Source organism: Oreochromis niloticus, linkage group LG20 (genome assembly GCF_001858045.2).
Source record: "Oreochromis niloticus isolate F11D_XX linkage group LG20, O_niloticus_UMD_NMBU, whole genome shotgun sequence".
In the NCBI taxonomy this organism is placed as follows: domain Eukaryota; kingdom Metazoa; phylum Chordata; class Actinopteri; order Cichliformes; family Cichlidae; genus Oreochromis; species Oreochromis niloticus.
In genome coordinates, this window is record NC_031984.2 from 11,780,486 (window position 1) to 11,804,637 (window position 24,152).

General features: G+C 40.2%; 1 protein-coding gene across 11 annotated transcripts in view; it reads left to right on the forward strand.

Moving 5' to 3' along the window:
- Positions 1 to 24,152, forward strand: part of LOC100700879 (synaptotagmin-2) — a 61,769-nt gene that overhangs the window by 27,896 nt on the left and 9,721 nt on the right. For 5 of the 11 annotated variants that reach the window (XM_019349893.2, XM_003438956.4, XM_005448582.4 and 2 more), the window contains 4 exons: positions 17,529 to 17,740; positions 18,079 to 18,239; positions 23,588 to 23,725; positions 23,955 to 24,122. In XM_019349893.2, coding sequence (XP_019205438.1) covers positions 17,548 to 17,740; positions 18,079 to 18,239; positions 23,588 to 23,725; positions 23,955 to 24,122 — 660 coding nt within the window. In that variant the 5' untranslated portion in view covers positions 17,529 to 17,547. Of the gene's footprint in view, positions 1 to 5,185; positions 5,395 to 17,528; positions 17,741 to 18,078; positions 18,240 to 23,587; positions 23,726 to 23,954; positions 24,123 to 24,152 lie in introns of those variants that run through there. The other 6 variants (XM_019349895.2, XM_005448583.4, XM_025901352.1 and 3 more) reach the window with 4 other exon arrangements.

Here is a 24,152-nt window from a genome sequence, read left to right on the forward strand (position 1 = left end):
AGAGGGATAAAGAGAGAAGGGAGGGAGAGGAGGAGAAGCTTCTCCACTTCAGCAGAGCGGTCCAGAATCATTGCTGTGACCGTTCTTTTTAAGCAGAGACAGATCACTGCACATTGTTACATGATTCCATCCTCTGCAGCTCCACTTTCAGAAGTATCATTCATTCTCCTAGTCATTTCAGAAATCCAGCTTGCCTCTGTGCCCTTACTGTCCACTGAAAGCACGGCCTACACGGCAGGCTGTCTATGGCTGGATGCTCTTTGAAACTGTCTGGTAATATAACATTCTGAAGAGCTTTGGGGTGAAACAGTAGTTGACCCGAAAAAAAATCCTGTTGAATTTCATTATTTGAGAGATAGAAAATAAGTCTTTCTGAAGAATGGCTGTGTTTGTCTCACACCAAATTTTTTTCGGTAGAATGTTTGAGCTACACAGCAAGTCCAAAAGAATGAAATCACCACTGCATTGTTAAATATGTAAATCGATTTTTAGCCCTGTGCGATCACATGTTTTGGACTCCACTAGATGTCAGCATGAAACGTGAGTCGGGCTTTCCCCGCTCTCCCATCTGTTCTTAGAAAATCTTTGCATGTGCCAGGGAGGAGGGAGCCCACTGCAGTGTGTAGTGAGCGGGAAAGGCGTGGTTCGCATGACGGCGCAGCCCACTGTGAGCAAATATGATTTACTGTAGGATTTGCCCGTCTCCAGTATACCCTGCACACTCCAGCACTCAGCTGATTAATCAGAATCATTTCCATGAGTGATGGAAGCTCCAGCCTTGCAGGGGCTACAGACAGCTAATAAACCCCAGCGGGTAACAGCCACGCCTTGAAAGATGCTTACTTGCTTCTGCCTTTATACTGACTCTGTCCATCTGCCGTTATTCAGCCCTCACTGCCCTGTATCAGCCTCATTGTTATTAATATTGATCAGCTCATCTGTTGAATGAGATTTCATACCCCGGGGACCAGTGGCGCACAATTAGGTGTTTGAATGTGCAGCACGATTAGTTAGTAAAAGCTGGGGATCAGCTTCAGGATTGAATGTGGCACCATAGGCGAATAACAAACATTGTTGTCATTATTTAAATGCTGATCACCTGGTTTGTAAACTGATATAACCTTCAAGTTCATGTAGTAAATCTGTGAGAAGTTAAGATTCTTTGTAGTATTGTGGTTCTGTGCAACATGTAAATGAAACACCAGTAAGCTCTAAAAAAATGGGATAAAATATTGTTTTGTAGAGGTGAAGAGAAATAGTAATGAAATAGCTGTCAGTTGTGATCAGTTGTTGATATGAAATTCATTATAACTTATATCGCTTTTTAACAGTGGATCAAGAGACTATATGCGAAGATTAACTTTGATCAGCTTGATTTTCAGATTGTTTGTGTTTTACTTAAAACTGCCAAATCATTATAATAATAATAGATAAGTATATGTACTCACTTGTGGAGTTGTTAAAGACTCATTTATTAAAAACAAAAAAGTCAAAACATGTCCTTTTGTACTAAATTATGTTTTTTCTTCTTACAGTACCCCTTTAATCTTTGATCATTTCACTCGCTTCTTCTTAACCGCAGTGTGGAAGCACACATATATCCATATGGCTTTAGCAGTGAGGTTTCCCTCACTCTGTCAGATCTAAAATGAGCGAACACAATGAAACACAAAGTGTTGCATTGTTGCTCTCATCTCACATCTGCAGCACATGTCAGCAAAGATACAGAACCCCCAGTTTAAATCCTTGGCTGCTAGCCACAGCATGAAATATTTACCACAAGAACATGAAGGCAGCAGTCAGTAAAACGATTTGGAGACGGGGCAACAGCGACAACACTGAACCGCTTTATGTTTAAAGCCACTACATGCATAACTCTAAAGATTACGCTTAATAAAATAAATATGAGGTGATGTCATGTGTTTGTGCACATTTGCTGTATACAGCAAATTGTCCTGATACAGCACAGTATCAGGACCTATAATTGTTACCTGGAAATGTTTCCTTTTTCTACTCACATACACAGAAAATAAGCTTCGTGGTTTCTTTCTCCTTATGTGCTTTCTATTTTCCCCTTCCCTTTCGATGTTCTATTTTAGTACTTAAAGAGAAAAGCAATACACAAAAGCACACACAGAAATACACTCCTAATCCAGTAAATACACGTACAAATAGGGAATCCACATGAAAAAGACAAATTCTACTGGACCTGGCCAAGGGTGTAATGATGTGCTCACTTTGGATAAGCTGCTATTGACGTAGCTGCTGCAGAAAAAAGGCTGGTAATCATTTTGAGACAGTGGCACACACAATTATTAGTTATATTAGGAGCTTTTGTAGCATTTTTCTTTTAGCATTTGTTTTCACACTTTCTATTTGTTTCATTTTTTTATTTTCACTTGGATTCTTGTGAATGTTTGTGGTGGAGTCACTGCAAGATTCTGGTTTCCTCCTGAATGTAGTCACATTGTTGGAGCTACATGAGTTTAATATTGCACAGAAAAGCACATGGCGCTACATGTGATTTTGTAGAGAAGGCAGGGTAGTCCATTTTAATGGCTGCCTATAGTTATTGACTGAGCAGCTCCTAATACATGACTGTGAGCTCTGTGCAGTTAGTCTTCACAACACGCAGTCCTTATTAAATATGGATTCTAAGTTGCACTGAATCTCTCTGGAGACTTGGCCTGTTTAGTTCAAAGTAAGGTCTGTTAGAGTTTTTTAATACTTATTACTCAATGAAATTATGCAGATGATTACTAGATTATTATTGTATTGAGAATCTGCTGCTGCAGCAATAGTCGGGAGCAAACAAATTATGATGAGAGCGTTGATTCATTTGCCACTAAAAACCCTTCTGTGTTTCACATTTCAATGAAGAGAAGCCAGTGTTGCTTACTACGGGTGAACCCAGTTTGCACTCTTCAGATACTGATTCAGACTAGGGCACTAGGCTATGAAATATCTCTTATAATGTGAAAAAGATGGCTGACTAGATTTAGATAGATCAACGAAGATGGCAGGATATTGTCACATTTGTTAATTTACAGAGCTGGTCTGTGTGTATTGTAAAGGAAGGCTGTCATTTTACTTTCACCCTATGCAAAACTAGATGGAGGGATTATGTCTCTGTGATTTTTAAGAAGGTATTTAATGTTTTTTGTTGTTGTTGTTGACAGAAGACCAGAAGACACCGATAAAGCCAAAACCAACAATAAAAAGATCACGATAGCAAGTGCTTTGTGTAGCCAAGGTCTGGTACAGCTTATTCCTCAGCTTTCACTTCCTTATTAATTAAACACACACAGACACAGACATAAACACACGCATACATATTAGTGAGTCACACTCTTGGATTGATGATTGAGCACTGTAGTCATTTTGAATCAATTCCTTAATTACCCTCCTGCTGCTCTAACAACTCACTAATACCAAATGTGTATCAGTCTACAGCTGAACAAAGATGCAAAAAAAACCAACTATTTTTTGAGTTTGCTATAAACCATAAAATCAGCTGTTTAGTAAATTAGCCTTTAAAAATAAAACTCAAATTGTTCATTTGCTAGCTGTTTTTAAATATCCACCCATTCATCCATCCAACTCTCCCATCCCACCTGTCGTAAGGCAAAAGGTCTGCCAGGCCTAAAGCAGAGAGACTTGCGGCCATTCACACCTAGAATTTGAAAAGAAGCTGATAGGAAACCATGAAAGTGCAGGCTGGACATGCAAATTCCTCAAAGAAATGCCCCACCTGGCACTTTGGGATCAAACCCTGTTGCTGTGAGGCTATTAAAGGGGTGGCTGTGGCTCAGGAGATAGAGCAGGTTGTCCATCAATTGGAAGGTCAGTGGTTTGATCCCCAGCTCCTACACTGCTTGCTGAAGTGTCTGTGGGCAAGATACTGAAGCCCTGTTGCCACTGGTGTATTCAGTGATGGGATAAAAAAGAAATATATAAAAAATTATCCTCGCTCAGCAGGAGAAGGTGAGGATATATGGGTGGACAAAGATGTACAGAGCCCTCTACTCATTTTTCTTTATGTGAGCTTTATTGGAATACCATTACCTTCCCTTTAATTACCAAATCACTTCTAATTCAAAAACAGCGAGTATCTATTACGGCCTGGACCCAGCACTGAGAAATGGTATTGTCACAGAAAGGGAGCAAATTGCAATCCTCCCTTCCAGATGTATGTTTTGAAATTGCCAAAACCCACCTCCCCCTCTATCCCTACCCCTTCCCTTTTTAGTGATTGAGACTTTATTGATTTTTGGTTCCAGCGCTCATTGCAGGCCAATAAGGTGGATGATTCACTTAGGGGAGGATGATAATTCCCAGTGACACACAGCAGTGCCCCGAGGGCTCCAAACTGTCTGGTTGACCATTGGTGTCAAGTGAAAGTGTGCATTACATCTTCTCATTAATCCAATAAAACGCCCACTGTAAGGGGAAAAAGCTGTGGATTTCGATGGTTTAGCAATATTTATGCAATATTTATGCAAAGAATTATACAGAAAAGATTCTATTTATGAAGCTTTAAAGCTTGTGGTATGTAAAGCAGGGTGGAAAGGTTTTTTAACGTTATATATCTATATATTTATATAAGGCTTAGCTTGGTATGAATATCTAGAATAAATCTTTTATTATGACAGTAGCAGGGGTGTTAGTCAAAGAACATAAATAAGATAAATGAAAAGAGAGCCAAAGCAGCAAACTATTGCTGAGGTAAGCAGGCATCTTAGTGTCTGCGTATTATTGGCTAGCGGTGTCTTCTGTAATATATCATTTTTTTCCTCTGTGCATATTTTCATTTCCCCGTTTTTTTTTCAAACACTTGCAGCCTTGTTAGCTGAGGGACACATCCGAAACCAATTGAGTCCTTCAGCAGCAGTGGTTTTTGGAATAAGGATATGGATGCCGGTCAAACTGTAGAGCATCTGGCTGCTTTTGGATTGCCCTTATGCATCGGGGCACAGATTGCTGCATGCAGCACCTTGTGAGCAGCATCACAAATCAGCTGTCCGAGCAGTGAGTGCTGGAACGGAGAGAGAGATTGAAGATGGAGAGAAAGCGAGGGGAAGGGAGAGCTGAAAGAAGGGGAGGGGGTTCCATTCAGTGAAAGAAAGAGTGAAGAGAGGGAGAGGAGGAGGGGATTGAGAGAAACAGAGGTGGGGGTAGTCACAGCTAGAATGACTGAGAGAGCGTGTGTGTGTGTATAGGAGAACAAGTATTGCTGCAGTGGAAACAGTGCGAAGAGGACTGCAGTTTCTGGTGCTGATGGGAAAGCAGTCGAGGGACATTATTAAGGCACTGTAGCATTAATCCTAAGTGCCTATTTGGTGAATGGGTTTGCCTGTTGTGGAGAACAGGATTACGGAATTACGGTAGTGCTAGGTAAGGATGTATTTTAAAGTCTCTTCTCAGCTCTGCTTGAACACTTCCTTTGTGGAATCTGGAATAGAGTTACGGGCTGGTGGTTGCTGCCGTATTGGAGGATTTTTACCTGCAGCGTCCAACTTCAGCATTTCTTTTTTCGTTCCTTATACAATAACGCAGGTGCTGTGTGCATGTTACCGATGCATGTGTTCCCAACTTTACTCCAAGCCGATTCCTTGTAAAAGAAATACAGACCGTTCCTGGGCCCTTATCTGCCCCGGGATCTAGCCACAGGACCTTGAGTTCATGAAATTAATGATTTCAAATCAGGTAGTGTTACGTAAAATTTTTTGGAAGGGGTGTGTAGCTTTGGCTCTGTATATTATTCTCATTGATCACGGCTCATTTAGCTTGCCTGGTGGATGTTGTACCTCTTTCCTGGAGAGTGTCCAGGAGGCTGCCCTGCTGACAGATGCTGTGCTTGCCCCTTTAGCTACACCGGTATCTCTCATAACCTCCCTAAATACTGAGAAACAGGCAAGTGGAGCCAAAAAAAGCACACTACACACACACACAAAAACCCCAGGTCTGTCCACAATGTAACAAAACAGACACAAGCTCCACTACTCTTTATCTTTTTAGTCTGAGCAGTCAGACACAAAAAGAGGCTGACAGTTGTGCTGAGGAGTATAGAGAGAGGGGTGGGGATTTCATAAAGTGCTGCAGGATGCTCTTTTTTTCTGCTGTCTCTCATGGGACATATAGCATAGGCAGCACTGAGGTGACAGTACCAAGGACGAAACCTATAATGGGCTTCTTAATTCCTAATGCTGACTCTTGCAATATCATTATCACGAGCCTATCATTATCACAGCAGAGTTATTATTAAATCCCATTTAATTAAAATTCTCTTTAACAAATAGACTAAAAATAGCTAGGGTATTATTTTTGCAGTGTTTTTGAAAGCCAGGAGTTTTGATCCTGCTTTGAAAACAAATTACAAATACAACACAATTTTTACATCATGCACAAAGAGAATTGTTAATTGTTAATTCATTATTTATTCTTCCGCCTTGTTCTGAATAACATACTGGGATTTAAACTAGGTCTATTTTCCCCCAAGTATCTGGTGTTACAATGGTCAAAGTCAGTCAATGGCTTGCATTTGAAATGGTCACATGATCATTCAATTCTAAGAAGTCGAGTAGACAAGTACACTGTAGAATGTGAGGGATCACATTATGTGTTCATGCAGAACTGTAGGTACTCTATCTGTGTATTTACATGCCCAATATTCAGAGTGCAGTGTATTCAAGAGGCTATGTGACACTGAGCATGCTCTGATGATTCTTTTTTTTTTTTTGTCAGGCTCTAAAACATTCAGGCAGGCTCATTAAGTTCAAACCTCAGGCAGCCGCTCCCAGTGGCTCTCGCACTAAGAAATACTCTCAGAGTCTCTCATACATAACTAGAAAAATGAGAGGAAGCTTTGAAGTTCACCAATCTTATTTCTTTTTTTCTCTTGGCTCCCTCCAAGAAGGCAGCTGGTGCCCGAATGCTGGAACTGCTTAAAGAGGAACAGAAAGAAAAGAGGCTTATTCTAACTGTGCAGCCTGTATCCTGTGCTACAGTATAGTGCTAGAGTGGGTGTGCCCTCTTTCACCCATATTACTGTTGTTTTCCAACTTACCATAGCTTTGTTAGGTTAAATTGTTTTCCTCCCTAAGCTTATATCTTAAAGTATTCCACAAGCAAAAGCTTGTTTAAAATGATAATGCCAGCCATGTTGGACTCTAAGAATGAGTCAGTGATTTCCTCTCTGACACGTTAACACAGCTATCACCGTGATTGCTCAGCTGCCATTTGTTTTTCACTCCAGGTGAGAGCTGAGCCTTTCCAGTTCTGGCCCAAGCCCATGTGATGGTGTGTCGCTGGCAGGCGATGGCAGAGAGATTCAGTGTTAAACGGTTAGACACTGTCACTAGTCGCAGCCTCCTGCAGTGCTGACGGGGCAGTTTCACCACTCTTTAATCTGTACAGGGAGAAAAAAAAAACATGCTAGTCATGTTGAAATTTCCAGCAGCTTTCTTTTCTGGCCCCTTGGCTTCATTGGAGGAGACTGTTTGTGATGGTCAGAGAGAGCACAGCACAGAGAAGGGGTGTACTTGGAGAATTGGTGATGCGGTTTTCAGCATGTTTCATCATACTGTTTTGTGTAACACCAACAGTGTTACAGCAAAACCTCTGAATTTACCCAGTAATTAGTAGTCTGAAAAGTTACATGAATATTGAACAGTTAAGTTTCAAGCAGGTCTCTGGTTTGGATATATATGTATGCTTTTTTTTTTTTACTGCATCCAGGAGCAGCAACTGCATTTTAGTTGGAAATCCTTTGGCTTGACATAGCTGGGACCTAAAATTGGTGATCCCAACGTTACCTGTGGGCCATAAGCTGAGCATCTCAGGCATTACTTTTGATTTGGCATCAAAGAGGCATTACTTTTTGACCTACCAAAACTTTTAAAGAAGTGCTATTTAAATTGTTTCCAGTCTTTATGCTAATCTAGGTAGGTTTATAAATACTCATTTGCATTATCTATAAATGTGCAGATTTTATTTATTTATTTATTTCAGCCAAGCCACTTCTTCAGAGCAGTCATAGTGGGTAAATCCTTACGTTTAGTAGTCTTACTGCCTACGTATGTTCCCTTTTTAACTGTTATTAGATGCCCTATCTGCAGTGCTGCAGAAGCCCTCTGCTCCGTCACATTTCCTCTGCACAACCTTACATGCAGATTGGGTCACTGTCTCTGTGACAGAATGATTAATCGACCTATCAGGGGACAGGGAAAGGGGATGTGCTGAGGGGGAGAGGGAGAATGTATGGCAACTGGCTGTAAATGATCCCCGCAGCTCCTCACTCAGCATTCAAACCCTGGCATCCGCCCCCCACCCCCTCGTTTTTCAAGGATCCCTCCTGATAATAGCTGAATCACATTCAGCTGCAGGTGAGAATAAGCATTGTTTTATCTACACAAGCAGGTTTGTAAATGAGGCCCTCTGGACCACCCTTTGGATCAGTGCACAATGCGATAGATGAGAAAGAGGCTCTTCTTTAATTCTCTTTAGTGAGATGATCTGCAAACCACCTTTTTTTTTTACATCCTTATCTCAGTCAGTGCGTTCACATCATCAGCAGGATTTCCAGCATTTTGTTGACATAAAAGTGTAATTGCCCTGCTGACCTCGCTGATGGATGGTCATACTTTTTTCTGTAGATGTTTGTGTGGTTTATGTTTGTAGTCAGAGTATTCGTGCAGCCCTGAAGCTGTACACAGAGCCCTAGTGTTTCTGTAAATATCCTGTCCTAGATGGCCGCAGTTTCGCTGACTGTAAAGCAGATCAGTCACTGAGTGAGTATGTAAATGTCAATCAATCTGCTCTTTGTTGGTGCAGAGTAATGTTTACAACGTTACTGTCCACTTTTAAAAGTGTTTTTCTTTTTTTTATAAGAACGTCATGTTTTAATATTGTAAGCTTTGCCATCACTTTTTAACAGCAGCTTTTCTAACAGCACTTTCACCAGTAGGTGTCACATTAACACAAATAAGGAGACATAAACACCTTATATGAGAACTGTTTAACACTGACGTTTGAGCCATGTTAGTTGAGTTCATTGTTTTAATCACTGTTCAATAAAATATAGCATCTGACAGACACTTGGCATACTCATAGCGATTTATTGTGGCTAGCAGTTTGAAGGCTGTTGGTCATGAACTGAGGAATCTGGCTCTGGTGCATATTTTACACTGCATGCTGTGTTTTTGGATTTGCAAGTGCTTTTGTCAGACTGTTGGCTGTCGACCATGCGATTGCAAAACAGGGAGTGCTTTAAAACTCCAGTAGGCTACCTTGCAGAAATCTGCCTCTGCCATACAATTAGCAGTTATCTGACTCTGCATGCCTGGTGAAATCTGATAAGTGGACTTTATATGTGATGAACCAGAGATGCAGTAACATGAAAGACTTTACAAGATATACCCATGGAGCCCTGCTAAACTTGGTGTTACAAGTACTGTAGAGCAATACAGAAAACTCCATTGTTAATACTGTAAATCCAGTGGCAGTATGATTGTGTTTTTGCATATACAAATAAATATACACTCACTGCCCACTTTGTTAGGGGCAGCTGTTCAGCCACTTATTTGCGTAAACATCTAATCAACCAACCACAAGGCAGCAACTCAGTGCATTTAGGAATGTAGACATGGCCGGGACTGCTTGCTGAAGCTTAAACCAAGATTCAGAATGGGGAAGAAAGGTGATTAAAGTGACTTTGAACATGGTTTGTCTTGTAGATGGATGATTCAGAGTATTTCAGAAGCTGCTGATCTGCTGGATTTTTCCCATACCATCTCTAAGGTTTATAGAGAATCCCAAAAAAGAGAAACTATCCAGTGCGCAGGAGACCACAGTTGGTGCCATACCAGTCAGCTAAGAACTGAAAACTGAGGCTCAAAGTTGCACAATGTTGCCTGGTTTGATAAGTATTGATTTCTGCTGCAACATTTGAATGGTAGGGTCAGAAATTGGCATAAACAACATTAACACATCGATCTACCCTGCTCTGTATCAATGTTCAGGCTGATGGTGAAGTAAAGGTGTGGTGGAACTTTGGGCCCCTCAGTACCAGTTGAGATTCCTTTTAATGCCGCAGCCTATACGACTGTCATTGCTGACCATGTCCATCCCTTTGTAACCACAGTGTACCCATCTTTAATTAATGTATCCAGCAGGATAAGATGCCGTGTCACAAAAATCAGATAATCTCAAACTGGTTTCTTGAACATAAATGGGAAATTTGCATAATAGATGTCCAGCTGAAAATTAGCAGCAAATGTGTGATGCCATCACATGTGGACCAATATGGACCAACATCTCCAAGGAATATTTACAACATTCCTTGAATTTCCTTGTTTAATCTATGCTATGAAAATTAAGGCTGGTATGACCCATGGGTCAGAATATAGTTCTAGCAAAGTGTATCTAATAAAGTGACTTATGAGTGTATATTTTTTAATCTGATCTAGCCATGAATAATTTTACATTAATATATTACATTAATACTTAAAATATAAATAGTGCCTTCAGAAAGGGTTCCAATCCAGTACTAGTAAGGTAAAGCTAATAAAGTGGCATGTGAGTTGCAATCTTAGATTTTGTCCACACTGTTTCTTTGCTGGTAAATAACAAGTAAGGCAACAATCAGTATCCTCACTGTAATCCTATTAAAACTTGGCCAAAATGAGCCCATTATGACTATAGGAGCCCTGAGTCCATTTCAGCAGGGGTGAATTACCATAAAGTAGCAAGAGTTCAGGAACAAAGCTGCACATTATCTCTAATTGAAAGAACTCCACCATCTCAGCTCAGCTTTCCGACTACAGTGCTGTTCTGTCTGATGGATCTAATAAAATACAATGCTCCTTATTCTCTTAATGTTCCAGTCCACATTTTCAGCTGAAATCTAGCCTAGAGAGTCAGAGGTCAGCTGTGACTCAGTGCTAGCTGAGCCAGTATTCTCTTCGTCCAGTTTCTTCAAGTGTGTTTATCATGAATTCGAGATTTGCGCGATGCCTTTGAACAATTACCCTTTAAACGATATCCTCAATATCTTATGCAACTTGGCTCAAACCTAAAATAGCTCATTGGGATTCAGATGAAAGAGTCACTCAGCATGAAACGCAAAAGTACAAAATTAGAGCACAGCCATACACGCAACTTATCACAAAGGAATAGTCTGTGAAAGAAATACTACTTTGCATGACGGTCAGTTCTGCAAAATTTAAGGGTCTGTCTAGTCTGAAAGGCTTTGCATGTGTGTAGCTTCTTGTATAAACAATCACATTAAGAAGGCTTATAGGGCTATGAAGCAGCATGGGATGCACAGCTAGTTCAGTGTGAGGCCAAGCACTTCACCCACACAGAAGCCATAATGTCACAGATGGTAGGAGCCTCGGTGGGGGTTGAATGATTTCACTGGGGTCACAGTAATTCAGATTGCTTTGTATCTTTTAGGGCCCTGGTCGTCTGGTGGCCAATGACATCCAAGCACCCTTTACTGTCCTTTCTCTTTGAGTCTTTTCAAAGTGCTTTACTGTATTCAATACTTAATTTGCCGCCCCACTGATCCTGACTGTTGCCCCAGGCTGCAGTCACATGACCCTGGGACCAGTTTTCTTTTCATTTGTAGAAGCCATTTTGAAAGTAGATGTTATGATGTTTCTGGGGTTTAAAGCCATGCGCTGCATTTGAATTCAAGTCTGGATGGATCTATAATTTTGCTGCACACACACAGATATACTTTGGCCACTATTGGACAGCTGTGTGAAAGGCTATAGAGGCAAAGTGTCAGCGCAGAGGGAAAACAGACCTGGCTCTTTGGCTGCAGATTGTTAATTAATTGCTACTCAGGCTGCCCTGTTGTTGTGCAGTGAAACAGCTGCGTGACTTTAGCTTACTCTCCTTAGGTTGTTTTCTCGTAGATCTGACCTGGTTGCTAATAAGCTCTTACTAAACACAATCCCCATGCTTGCAGTTGGCTTATCTGCAGCCTGGGGTTTCCCATCGCTGGAGAGGATGTCACAATGGTCAAAATGTCATGCACATGACCTCAGATAGGGGCACAGAATTTCTTAGTCATGTTTCTTAGTGATGTTTTTTTTATTTTTATGTTTGAGCGAGGACACACTGATTGTATCATTAGGGTTTGACAGGTGCAGGGTAATAATAGTGATAAGCCTGGAGACATATTGGAGTGTTTCTAAGTGACTCATATTTTCCTCTAATGATGATGAAGACAACATATGATGTGGTAAACCATTAGTGTGCCTTGAGTATTTTTTTGTTAAATATCACCTACTAATCTTATTTATTTTACAGCATAAAACACATGCAGTTCGTGCTCTTAAATATGATGGAAAGCACGCTCCTAAAGCTTGGAGCTTAGGTTAGGACACCAAGCATGATCTGTGGCAACAGATCCAGGTGGGGAGGTTGTTGCATTGTCAACTTAAAATAGGAAAAAATTCAGAAGATTTAGAAACTATGTTACTTTATGAAAACGTTTTCTAATTTTGAATCTGGTCATATAAATATTACTGTGCAACAAGATGCATATTCATTTCAAGGATTAAAGTAGTTATTTAATGCATTTGAAAAGATGAATGTATTTAAAAAAAATGTCTTTAATTTGTTTACTAATGAAAGAAACAACCTTTGGCATTTCCAGTGATTGTTAGTTAAATTAAAACCACCTGCCTTCACCTTCATTTTATCCCACCTTTTACTGAAAGACAAATATCTAACCTTTGCGTACCACTTACAAGTGCTGTGCTTGTACGTGGGGTTAATATACCAAGTTTGTTTGCATGGGAAAGCTAAATATGCTTGATCTCAATCCAACTCTGAGCAGTGTGTTTCGTGATAAGGGAAGGATCATGCCCATAGCTGTGCTGCTGTGTGCCGTGCAGCTGAGCCATTTTGTTTTAACTAATTCTGATGACTCAAACTCTAACGAAATGAGACGCACATTGAGACATGGAGCTTAAACCTCCCACAGAGTTCCAGTAATCATGGTTTATATTAAATATATATTGGATGGAAAGCCTGTTTTTGCCATCCAGGGTAGGCTTTCCTGGCCCTAACTGCTGCTGTTTCAGGGCCTGCTCAACTCTCAAACACTTAAACACATTTAGATCTGGAAGCTGCCCAGTTCAAATACTGTCTGATCTGCTGGTCACTGTACATTTCCGCTGAAGCAGATGGAGCTTAAGTGTCTTGCTCAAGGGCCTTTCAGTGATGATAATGAGCAAGGGGCAAGCACTGTTACTGTTACTGTTACTTATCTTCAGGGTTTAATCTGTTGGTTCAGGGACTGAACTTCCCAGTCTGAGTCCTAGTTTTCTTGCTTGGAACCTCTGCACAAGTGTGAAAATGTTGTGTTAATATGTTACATATATGCACTGTAGTGATTTATGATGGTAGATTACAGTAGATCTTTGTAGTTATCAGCTACACTGGCTCTTAGTAGTGTCAGCCTGGTGGTTAGTATACTATGGTGCTGACAGAAACATCTTGTAGCTCACAGCGAGTGAGAAAACTGTGGATAGAAAGGTTAGGATGCCAATTATCAGTTCATTTCTTAAAAATTCAAAAATACATGAGACGTGGATCCTTGGAAGGAGACAGATAAAAAAAAAAAGTTAGGCCAGGCTTATTTGAGCTGTTGTGGAGGCCTACACAGGCATACCCATAATGTGCCAGCAACTCTTCCTGACTGCTGCAGAAAGAAACCCTGCAGCGAGAGCAGAAAGAAGAGGAGGCGTAACAGTTCCAACAACTATTTGATAGATTACTCTGAGGCTTGATACAAATGTTTATCCTCCTTAATGGAAGAATTTTAATGACTTTGTGGATCCTTTGACTTTTCATTTATCAGCAGTAAGATAAAGTTTTCACTTACCCAGTTAAAGTCTCCAAAATACACAAAATATTGTGCAGATATTCATCATTCCAGATGATGCATTATAATTACTTAGCTTTACTTCTAGTGCCACTTGAGGATTCACATTGATGGCTTTGCATTTTTATCAAACAAAAATTAATTGTAACAACTTAGAAGACTCATTTAACTTCTGTAACTTGTAGGTTTAAGACTAAATACCTGCAAAACCGTGATACGTGATACCAATCACCCTGAGCACATGTTAGCCTGCTAGCACCTAACCACCATAAGTGAACCACAGTCATAGCTGCTAGCATGACAGCATGCTGATGCAGCAGGAGCTATTAGCATTGCTGTAAACTCTTAGTCTTGTTTTTTTATGCTTAATTTCCCATTAAGAAATTTTCCTTTGTTTAGATAGTGAGGCATTGTGGATCATTATTGTTGCAAGTTATTTCAGGATATGCACATTTAGATCTAGTCAGAGAATAGACACAAGCACCTTGCAAGGTCAATTTGCTTGGATGTCTGATATGACCTGTTTTTTATTCAGAAGATTAAGTTTCCTACCCTGGAGACTGTGTGTATTTGGTATTTAGTGCAGCCTCCACAAGGAGATATTTTTCTCAAATCTTAGTTTCGTTAAAAGGCATTGTCTGGTGTTTGATGGCATCCTTTAAAATAAAAATGGTTTATTTATCTGATTTTACTGGAGCGAGTAGTAAGGGCTTAGCTAGCTGTAAAACAGGGCTAATGTCTGTCATAAAACAAGTCTGTGTCCCCTCTGTTCATCCTCAGTGTGGAGGAGATAAAATGCTTGTACACATAACCATGAATAGTAATTTGATTGGTCTGGCTTGATCAAATGTGAGGGACAAAAAGGAAAAACTGCACATAAACCTCAGATGTAAGTGGATATCTTTAACAGCGCTACAATATCTATGGTAATGCATAATACAGTGGAGAGTGGAGACAGTGAGGCTTGTGATTGCTGTTTCATTGAACAGCCCACTCATTTTTAAATGTGTGATGGATGAAAGCATTCCTCAGTAATTTTCCCAATAACTATGACAATGTTTGTGTAATTGTTCAATTCCCCATCTATGTATATATTCACAAGATGTTCATCACTGGTAACATCAGTCTGCATAACAGCAGCACAAGTTATTTTACATAATATATTTTGGGATGTATAAAGTGGTCCTGGCCCCTGAATAATATAAGCTTATCCTTTCCGCTGTCAGCCTCAATTTGAATAATTTATATGTAGCAATAAATAGAAGCAGAATCTCTGGCACCATCCTGGAGAATTGGCACTTGAGAAATAGGAAATTCCTTCTTTTTCCCCATATCACCATGACTTTAATGAAATCAGCAGCAGAAGTCTGCTCTTGTTATGCTTGTCTTCTTGTTCTGCTTTCTGAATCAAGGTCTTGCCCAATCACTCATCACTCTGTCGGCAGGCTGCTTTCAGCTGCACTTGTCACTATGTGATTTCTGGAACCGATAAGAGCTCTGATTGAACATTTGTTTGGCCTCTGGAAATACCACAGGAGAATGGCTAGTAGTAGTTCATTTTGTTTCTGTCTGTGGTTAAACATCTCTCCTGGTCAGGCACAGCTGCCGCACGTATGGAAGCAACTTTAGACAAAAAATAGTTTTAGTGCCTTGATCAAGTAAAGTCTTTGCAAACGACCTCAGAATTTTATGAAATATGTTAAAATGGATCTCTTATGATTTTACCGTCATGTATACTGCTACAGCAGCAAATGCCTTTAGTACCCATGACCAGAGTTTCACATAATCAAAGTCAAGCTATGTACAAATAATCGTTGGGAGCCAAAGATTCAGGCTCATCTACACACTCTGTTTTAGTTTTTGTCTACTCTTAGCTCTTCATGATGTAATAAAGTTTGCATATCCCTAATACAGTAATATAAGGCAAACAAATGCTGTGAGCAATAAACGGCCCTGTTAGCCACAGGTCAAAAACTTCATTTGTGAGGGGCAGCCAATTAAAAGATACAACGGCTTGTTTCAGACAGTGGATGAACTGGCTGACTGTAAGATAAATGAAGAGAACATCTAAAAAAATTGAGTTGGAAATCGCACAAAAGTAAAAAACATAACTAAAAATTGCATACTATTCACCTCATGGTTGTTAAGTTATATAATTGTTGGTGAGCTCTTCATAAACAAAGTTGAAATGAAATCACAGAGCCCAAGGTTCTCTGGGAACCCAAAGATCTCCTTTCTCAGCTTATATTAGAGGAACTTCTGGTAGCTGGTGCTAGAGTCTATCCCAGCTACCTATCCCAGGTGTGTACCATGGACAGGTCGCCAATCTGACACGGGGCCCTCTCCAGACATTTGAAAAGAAAAGTCATATTTAAAATGTTCACTTTGGCATATGTTACACAAACACAGAAACACACACACAGATATGCATGCACACAGATCAGCTTTTCAGTTCAGAAGTTTAACTTCTGGACACCAGATACTCTCTACTCACTGTGTGCACTCAGGAAATTTCAAGTTTTGCATTGCATCTGTCAGCACTGCATAGTATATCAAAACTGGCTTCTAAGCCACTGTCACAAAATCATTTTGTAAATATAATTTTCTCCTTCTGGATGGATTCAGCAGATGGATGTGAAAGCAGCCTCTGCATATACTACAATATATATATTTAACTGGTGGCATGAGAGAGAGAGAGAGATCTCAGTGATACTTCAGCAGAAGTAATAACATTTTTTTTGCTTGTTTTTTTAGGTATATTTCCTCAAAATAATCAGTAGCGTTGGGACTGAAATCTTCTACCAAGTATTAAAAATGTAAAAACCAAGATCCAACTGGTCCAACTTAATGCTACATAGAAGTTTACAAGTTCAAGTTCTGTGAATGAATCTTTTGTTTCTGTCATGACCTGTATTTAATTTGGTGATTTACATTTTTGGGGTTCAGTGGCTAACAAACACATTTTTATATGTCACGAAAGGGAGTAAATATCAAAACTGTGAATGGAATATATCAGCTATCCCTCTCCTATACCTTTTGTATTATTTAGACCAGCGATCCCCAACCCCCGGGCCACGGTTGGGGACCGCGAGAGTTGAGGCCCAGGTGTGAAATTGATGGTTTTCAGGGTTTTTATCGGTTTTTATTGTCATTTTTTTATCGTTTTTATCGTTAACTCAATTTCCCTGCGTCTTTTCCCGTGTGTTATGAATAAATCTTCTTTTTTTTGGTACCGGTACTGGTTTTATTTTGTTGTATTTATCTGCGACACCTTAAAGGCTGGTCCGTGAAAATATTTTCGGACATAAACTGGTCTGTAGCGCAAAAATGGTTGGGGACCGCTGATTTAGATGACTTTCATATGACAGATCCATTCATATATCCATTTTATCTTTTAAGTCAAACAAAGTATTTTACTGTTTTAGCCTTTCTGATTTTTTTCTATTAACTTAATGCTTTAGTATAACTCAATTTACTATGACTCAACCCTTTAATGTCAAACTGTTAATACCCACCTGTGAATGTTGGCAGTGTAGTGACACACAGGTGGAACATATTATGCTGGTTGAGAAGAAGTCATCAATGGTCTGGTCTCCCTACTAATAACCCCCTCCCCTTTTTTTTCAAGGACAGTACGTGCAGCCTAAATGAAGTGGAACTTGTTCAGGCATCAGACAACGCCCATGGTCGCTGCTAAGCCAACGGGAGCCAGTGCCTTGACTGTGACTCCAGCGCCGGTCGCGTTAGTCTCGGCAGACAACTCCACCGAACCAGTGAGCAAGAATGATGCCTTTGACGAGATCAAAAACAAGTTCCTGAATGAAATCGACAAGATCCCACGTGAGTGCCACGCAAGTCCCAAACATCCGATCAGCCATCACCCAGTTCCCATTGATACAACTCTCAGCAATGAATTTGGAATTAGATTTTCTCTTTTTGCTGCAGGCATTTGCAGCCCTTTAATGTCTTTATTCAGTATTGATCACTTGCTGCTCTTCCTAATGGCGGAGAAATCTAATTTTCACTAGATCTAATTGCTAACCTACCACCTTTTACTAAATATATTTGGCCCAGAACGTGACCGGAGGCTTAATGATTGGTTGGTCAAATGTCACAGTATTTACTTGTAGCTTTTCTGTGTGGGTTCATCCGTACACTGGTCTGTATATGCTCTTCAGTGCCATCATGGGCCATTATCGCCATCGCCGTGGTCGCCGCTTTACTCATTCTAACATGCTGCTTCTGCATCGTCAAGAAGTGCTGTTTCAAAAAGAAGAAGAACAAGAAGGGCAAGAAGGGGAAGGGTGACATGGGAATGAAGAACCTGAAAGGTGGAGAGGTATGTTCTGCCTCAGGAGGATGTTTCCTGCCTGATATAATTTATAATTGTACTGAATATGAAGCAAAGCAAACAACAAATATCGTTAACCTATATATGACTATAATAATATGCCTATTATATAAAGGCTTAGTGGTGTTGTGTTTGGCATTGTAATAAAATAATAACAAAAAACATTTTTCCATATTTTACTCGAGTAGCTTTAAAAATAATTTAGCCTGTTTGAATTGTATTGGATTTTAGGTTTGATGACAACAGAGATTCTTTACGATTTTGATGTTTTCTAACACAGTTTTTCTCCACAGTTGTTAATTACATTCTTTATCCACCATGGTTAATGTTTTTTAATTTATCTTTTTCTCTTTCTTTTTTTCATTTAATGTATTTGTCATTAATGTTATTGTTGCTCTTTCTCTCACTTGTGCTTTGGGACTTGAGTGGAAAATGACAAGACTTTAACATACAGAACAGCCATTGTTTTTCTCCTCGTCCTGAAAGAGTAATTATTTAAATTACTAGTTAGTACAATGCTGTTGTTTTGGGCCTATAATTATTATTTTTTTTCACATACATGATTGATAATTTGATGAGGTGCAGTAACATATCTAAAATTGATGTTATTTTAAAACTCCAATGGACTTGCTGCACAAGATATGATTGTGCTAATGAGGGGGCTTCTCCGTCTGTCATTTTCCTCAGTCCCTACAGTGTAGCTAACTACATTTGCTGTGATTACCCTTCTTTGGTGTCTGCTGTGAGTTCAATCTCTTCCTTTGTCTCTGCTCTCCTCCTTCCTGCTTTGTGTCTTATGTGTGCTCCGTGTATCTTGACTGTGGTGGACTTCTCTGCCTACGGTAGGTCTGATAGCACGCGGCACCCCTCTCTGGCCGCTCTGTGTAAGCACAGACCAGGGCAGGGTGGGAGCGGTGGTGGGAGTGGGGTTGGGCTGGGCTGGGCTTGGAGGGGTTGGATTGCAGTGATGATGACAATGAGTGCTATGGCTTCCTTAGTTTTTGCAAGCTTAGGTGCTGTGGGTGCTTGAGGACTCCATGGGAGCGATTAAGCTGCTTCGCAAAACCCACTGAACTGATATGCCGCACTAAATGCTATGTCTTGTATATCCAGAGATTGCAATTTTGGCATAAAAAACCAACAAAAAACAGAACAGACATCTGTTTAAGTTGTCTATGGTTTGAAATGAACATGAAACTCATCCTATGGTTGAGCCTTTGAATGATGAGTGCACTGAGCAGCTCACTAGAGATCACTAACATGCATGTGCAAGGGGTAAGCTGGATATTTGTCAAATATTAGCTGAAACTTTACCTTACTGAGAGCTTGGAGCATGTTTCCACTATTAGAGGCCTCTATTGTGTATCACGACCAAAAATACTGATGTCTTGCAAATAATTCCTCTTTGAAGATTTGCTAACTTAGCTATAAAATAAATATGGTGTACCCCGGGTTGTGCAAACATGCTCCGAGTTCCACAGCAGATAAAGATGTTTGTACCCCTTGACAAAGACCAGCATATGCCCTTGCAGTAGGTACCATTGAATGGCCACAACTTGACTTGAGAGTAACTTTCCTGGATGACCCATGCTGCTGACATACTAGGTGACAGTCATTGATTCCCTCTCTCTCCCCGAAGCACTTGGGTGCCATTGAAGAGAAATGGTGGGCCAGAATGTTTGCCCACATTTTCAGTCAAATGCAAAAGCCTGATTTCAGTCGATCCAAACCTAAGGCCACACGAGTCAACCGGCTGCTTTAGTACACATTCTGCTTAATGAAAACTCAGTACTGAGCTTACATTTCAACCCATGGAGTTGAAAGGGCATTCATTCAGACGTACCATTTCTTTATCTTTGAACCCCCTCTGAAAGTTCGAGAGGAACTGCTAATTCTCGGCATGATCCCTCAGTGGATGTGTACATTTCACTTGAGACATTAATATAGATTTTTTGGGGCTTCGACGTATAAATGAAACATCAACGCATAACCTTTACCACACTTAAGACATCACAAGATAAACCATTTACATTTACCATCAGAAATAATCTTGGATCCTGCATTGTGTGGCCTGGCATGCTTGAATGAAAAGCATTTACAACAATAAAGATACAGAATGCCACGTAGGACACTGTGTGAGAATGTGGGTGTATTTGGTTGTGTGTGTGTGTGTGTGTGTGTGTGTGTGTGTGCATGTATACGTGTGTGTGCGTGTATACGTGTGTGGGAGAAGGGTGAGTGGAGGTGTGAAGCATGCATTTAAGTCTGCATGTTCAACAGCATTTTCGGGCCGTTCTAGGTAAAATAAAAAAAACTCTAGAGCCAGGGTATGGAGGGTAATATTGTGAGGGAAAAATACTGTAAGTACAAGAATATGCCCATAAATGTACAAAAAGATTTATTTTTTGGGTTAAAAACTCCCCACGTAGCTTCAGTTTGCAAGGTTGCATCAATGCTCCTGCTCCTTCCGTACGTGCTGGCTGCAGTAGAGAAAATTAAATGAATCTTAGCGTTTGGTATTAGAAATAGGAAAAGCTGTGATTTTGTCTCATAATCACAATAATATGATGTCTACACACTGAAATACATTGGTAAGAAAACACGTGGTGTGGTGAGGTCGCTCCAGCCTTGGAGAGCAAAGCGATGTGGTTCCCTGACAGGAACATTTTTTCCTGTTTAGCACATAGTGCTGTGCAAAAGTCTTGAGCCAGTTTTTTTGAAAGTTGGGAAATAGGTGCATTGAGTTATTTTCAAACATCCATGATTCAGAAATTCCACATTTTGATTCTTAAGAACATGACTTTCAGATACGGTTAATCTGCGGTAAACTTTTTTTTTTTAGGCCTGCCACGTCTTCTTTTGTTCTCCGCTTGTCCAGTTTCGTCACACTTTTAAAGGTCATACCAGATACCATCCATCCATCCATTCTCTTCCACTTATCCTTGTCAGGGTCGCGGGGGGGCTTTAGCCTATCCCAGCTGTCTTGGGGTGAGAGGGAGGGTACACGCTGGACAGGTCGTCAGTCTGCCACAGGGCTCATACCACATACCATCCTGATATATTCCAAGTTTTTAGATAATAGCTTTTTGGGTATAACCTTTTGATGCAAAATTCTATTTTATGCCTATGAAACTGTTATGTTTTTTGTAGACTCAACTTAAGAAATAGAAACAGATCACATGTTGCAACTTCCAAAGTCCCTAAAGATACAAGATAAAATTGGTTCTTTGTTAAGTTGTCTGTTATGTGTAGACACAACACTGGTTCATTCCTTGTGTTAAGTGTATTTTTTATGCTTAAATGGTTCACAATTCAGTGTTAAATAGTTTAATAAACCAAAAAGAACACAGTCCTCTGAAAATGATCAGGTGTAAAGACTGGACTGGCAGCAAATATCCAAAGAAAAACTTTGCAAGGCTCTCAGAATGCCTGGAAAATTATTGCTCAAGACCACTTTAAAGATTACAAGCAAGACTGACTCCTTGGAAGTAAAATATAAAGAAATGAGGGATGGCTCAAGTGTTTTGCACAGTTCTACAAATCACTGAGTTTTCTCCCAATTCTCACGTTATCCTGTACCCCTGTAACTCTGTCATTTTTAAAAACGTTTTACTTAGAATGGTCCTAACATGCCGTTGTATGCATCTTAGGGCGTGCGTGCGTGTGCATATGGTGGGGTTCAGTATGCCGTGCAGTGAGTGTGCGCGGTAGTGTATGCATTATCTGTGTGGATGCCCTGTTCCTTTTCCAGATCAGTAAGTATCTGGATCTCACGAAGACGTCAGTGTTTTTTCAGGAGGGGAGCCGTAGAAAAGGAGGCCACACTGAGAGATTACCCAGTATCTTATAGCAAAATGAAAGTATACTTTAAGATTCATATCTTAGCAAATTGCTCTTGCTAGATTAGTCGTGACCGCCTCTAAAGATATGGGACCCTGAAGAGTCACTGGGTGTAATGTAAAAGCAAGATGCACGATAACAGAAGATTTGAATTATCTTCTTCATCATGCCCTGATTATCTCAGGAGCAGTTAAATGTCAGTAAGCTGCTGAATGTTGTTCTGGTGTGTGATTAAGTGGGACAATAATTTGCATCAGCTAGAAAATCTGGACTCTGAAATAAATTATGAAATCTTTCAATCATTCACTTAGTTACAGCAGTCAGCCCAGAGTACAGTAATTGAAGCAAAGTCATAACAACAATACCAGTGTAAACACATTAATGGGATTTAAGGTTGTCAGGAGGAGATAAATGCCAGACATTAATATAGTCTGGCTTACAGTAAACCTGATTGCCAGACTGCCAATATCACCGCGGTTTTAGCAAGTTTGAGAGAAGTGTCAGTAAATACTGCGTCAGTGCTTTGATCAAATCACATCTACGCCTGATAGCGCTGTCCTTCACATTCACTCAGTGAGGACACTCAGCCTCTGTTGGAAACACTGTACAGGGAGCGGACTAAATATCAAGGACACCTAGCACTGCAATGCAATAATGCAGCAGCTCTGTAATAAATGTTAACTTGTTTTTGAAAAGCATCCCATGATATCCTTTAACGTGCTTGCTTTTGACATTGGCTCTTCATTGCTGATACAGAGTTACTCTGTGTGGGATACGCCATCACAATTTTTCAGACTTTTTAAACAACTTAATATGACTCATTTGGAATGAGTCATGTTTGGGATTTGTGCAGCTGCCTGTGTGATGCTGTTCCTTCAAAGTAAAAGTCCTCTTCCCCGCTCTGTTTCTGTTTTTCTGTCCACTCCTTGTAATATCACTATTACTGGTAGCTACACAAGTGAGTCATATTAATTTGAGACTTTACAGTGACTTTAAGAAGTGAAATTGAGACCTTCCAAGGGTTTAGCAGAGCTGTTGTACTAGATTGCATTGCAATGTAAGTTGTTCCTGTTTTTTTTGTTCACTCCTTTTCTATTTGCTTTTATTCTGTTGTTTCTCTCCTTAATCTTAATCTCTCTCTGCCCCTCTTTCTCAGTCTTTTACGTAACATAGACTTCTATTGAAACAACACTTGTACAACAGTTTGTAGTTCCCTGCCTTTGATTTACGCAGATTTAAAAGACTCGTAGTGCTCATGAAAAAAAAAAAAAGAAAAACAGCAAATGGTGTCACCCAAGAAATAGTGAAATCAAGTCAGGTTGCAACCGTGGTCATCGATGAGCAGATTGCACTAGTAACACGGGGGTAAGTGGCAGGTAGGTGCTGTGACTAACCCGACTGCTGATACCCAAGGTTTGGTGTTCAGCACAGATGGCTCAGCTGAACCGTCGTCTCACTTCTTTTTCTGCCGCCCGTCCCCCCTTCTGTCATTGCAGAAACCACAGGATGACGATGATGAAGAAGATGATGTGGAACCTGGACTGACTGGGGATGAAAAAGAAGAGGAAGTGAAGGAGAAGGAAAAGTTAGGGAAGCTGCAGTACTCAATTGATTATGACTTCCAAGAGAACAAGGCAAGTGCTTGAGTAGTTTATTTGACATTTTCTTGTCAAAATGAACTCAAAGCAGACTCTGTGAATAGTTACTAATGTGTGAAGCATCACATGCTAAATGTTCTTTTTGGCATATCATCTGGTGTAGTAGTTCTTAGTTGATTTACTAAAATAAAAATGAAACCAAAATTGGGTTTTTAGTTTTAGTTCAGCCTTTCCTGTCTTAACTGCATAACTTCTTATTCCCTAGTTGACTGTGGGAATCCTGCAAGCCGCTGATCTCCTCTCCATGGACAGCGGTGGCACCTCAGATCCTTACGTGAAAGTCTTTGTCCTCCCAGACAAGAAGAAAAAGTTTGACACAAAGGTTCACAAGAAAACACTGAATCCTGTATTCAATGAGACCTTTACCTTTAAGGTAAGTTACTAGCAAAAGCTAAATGGCCTT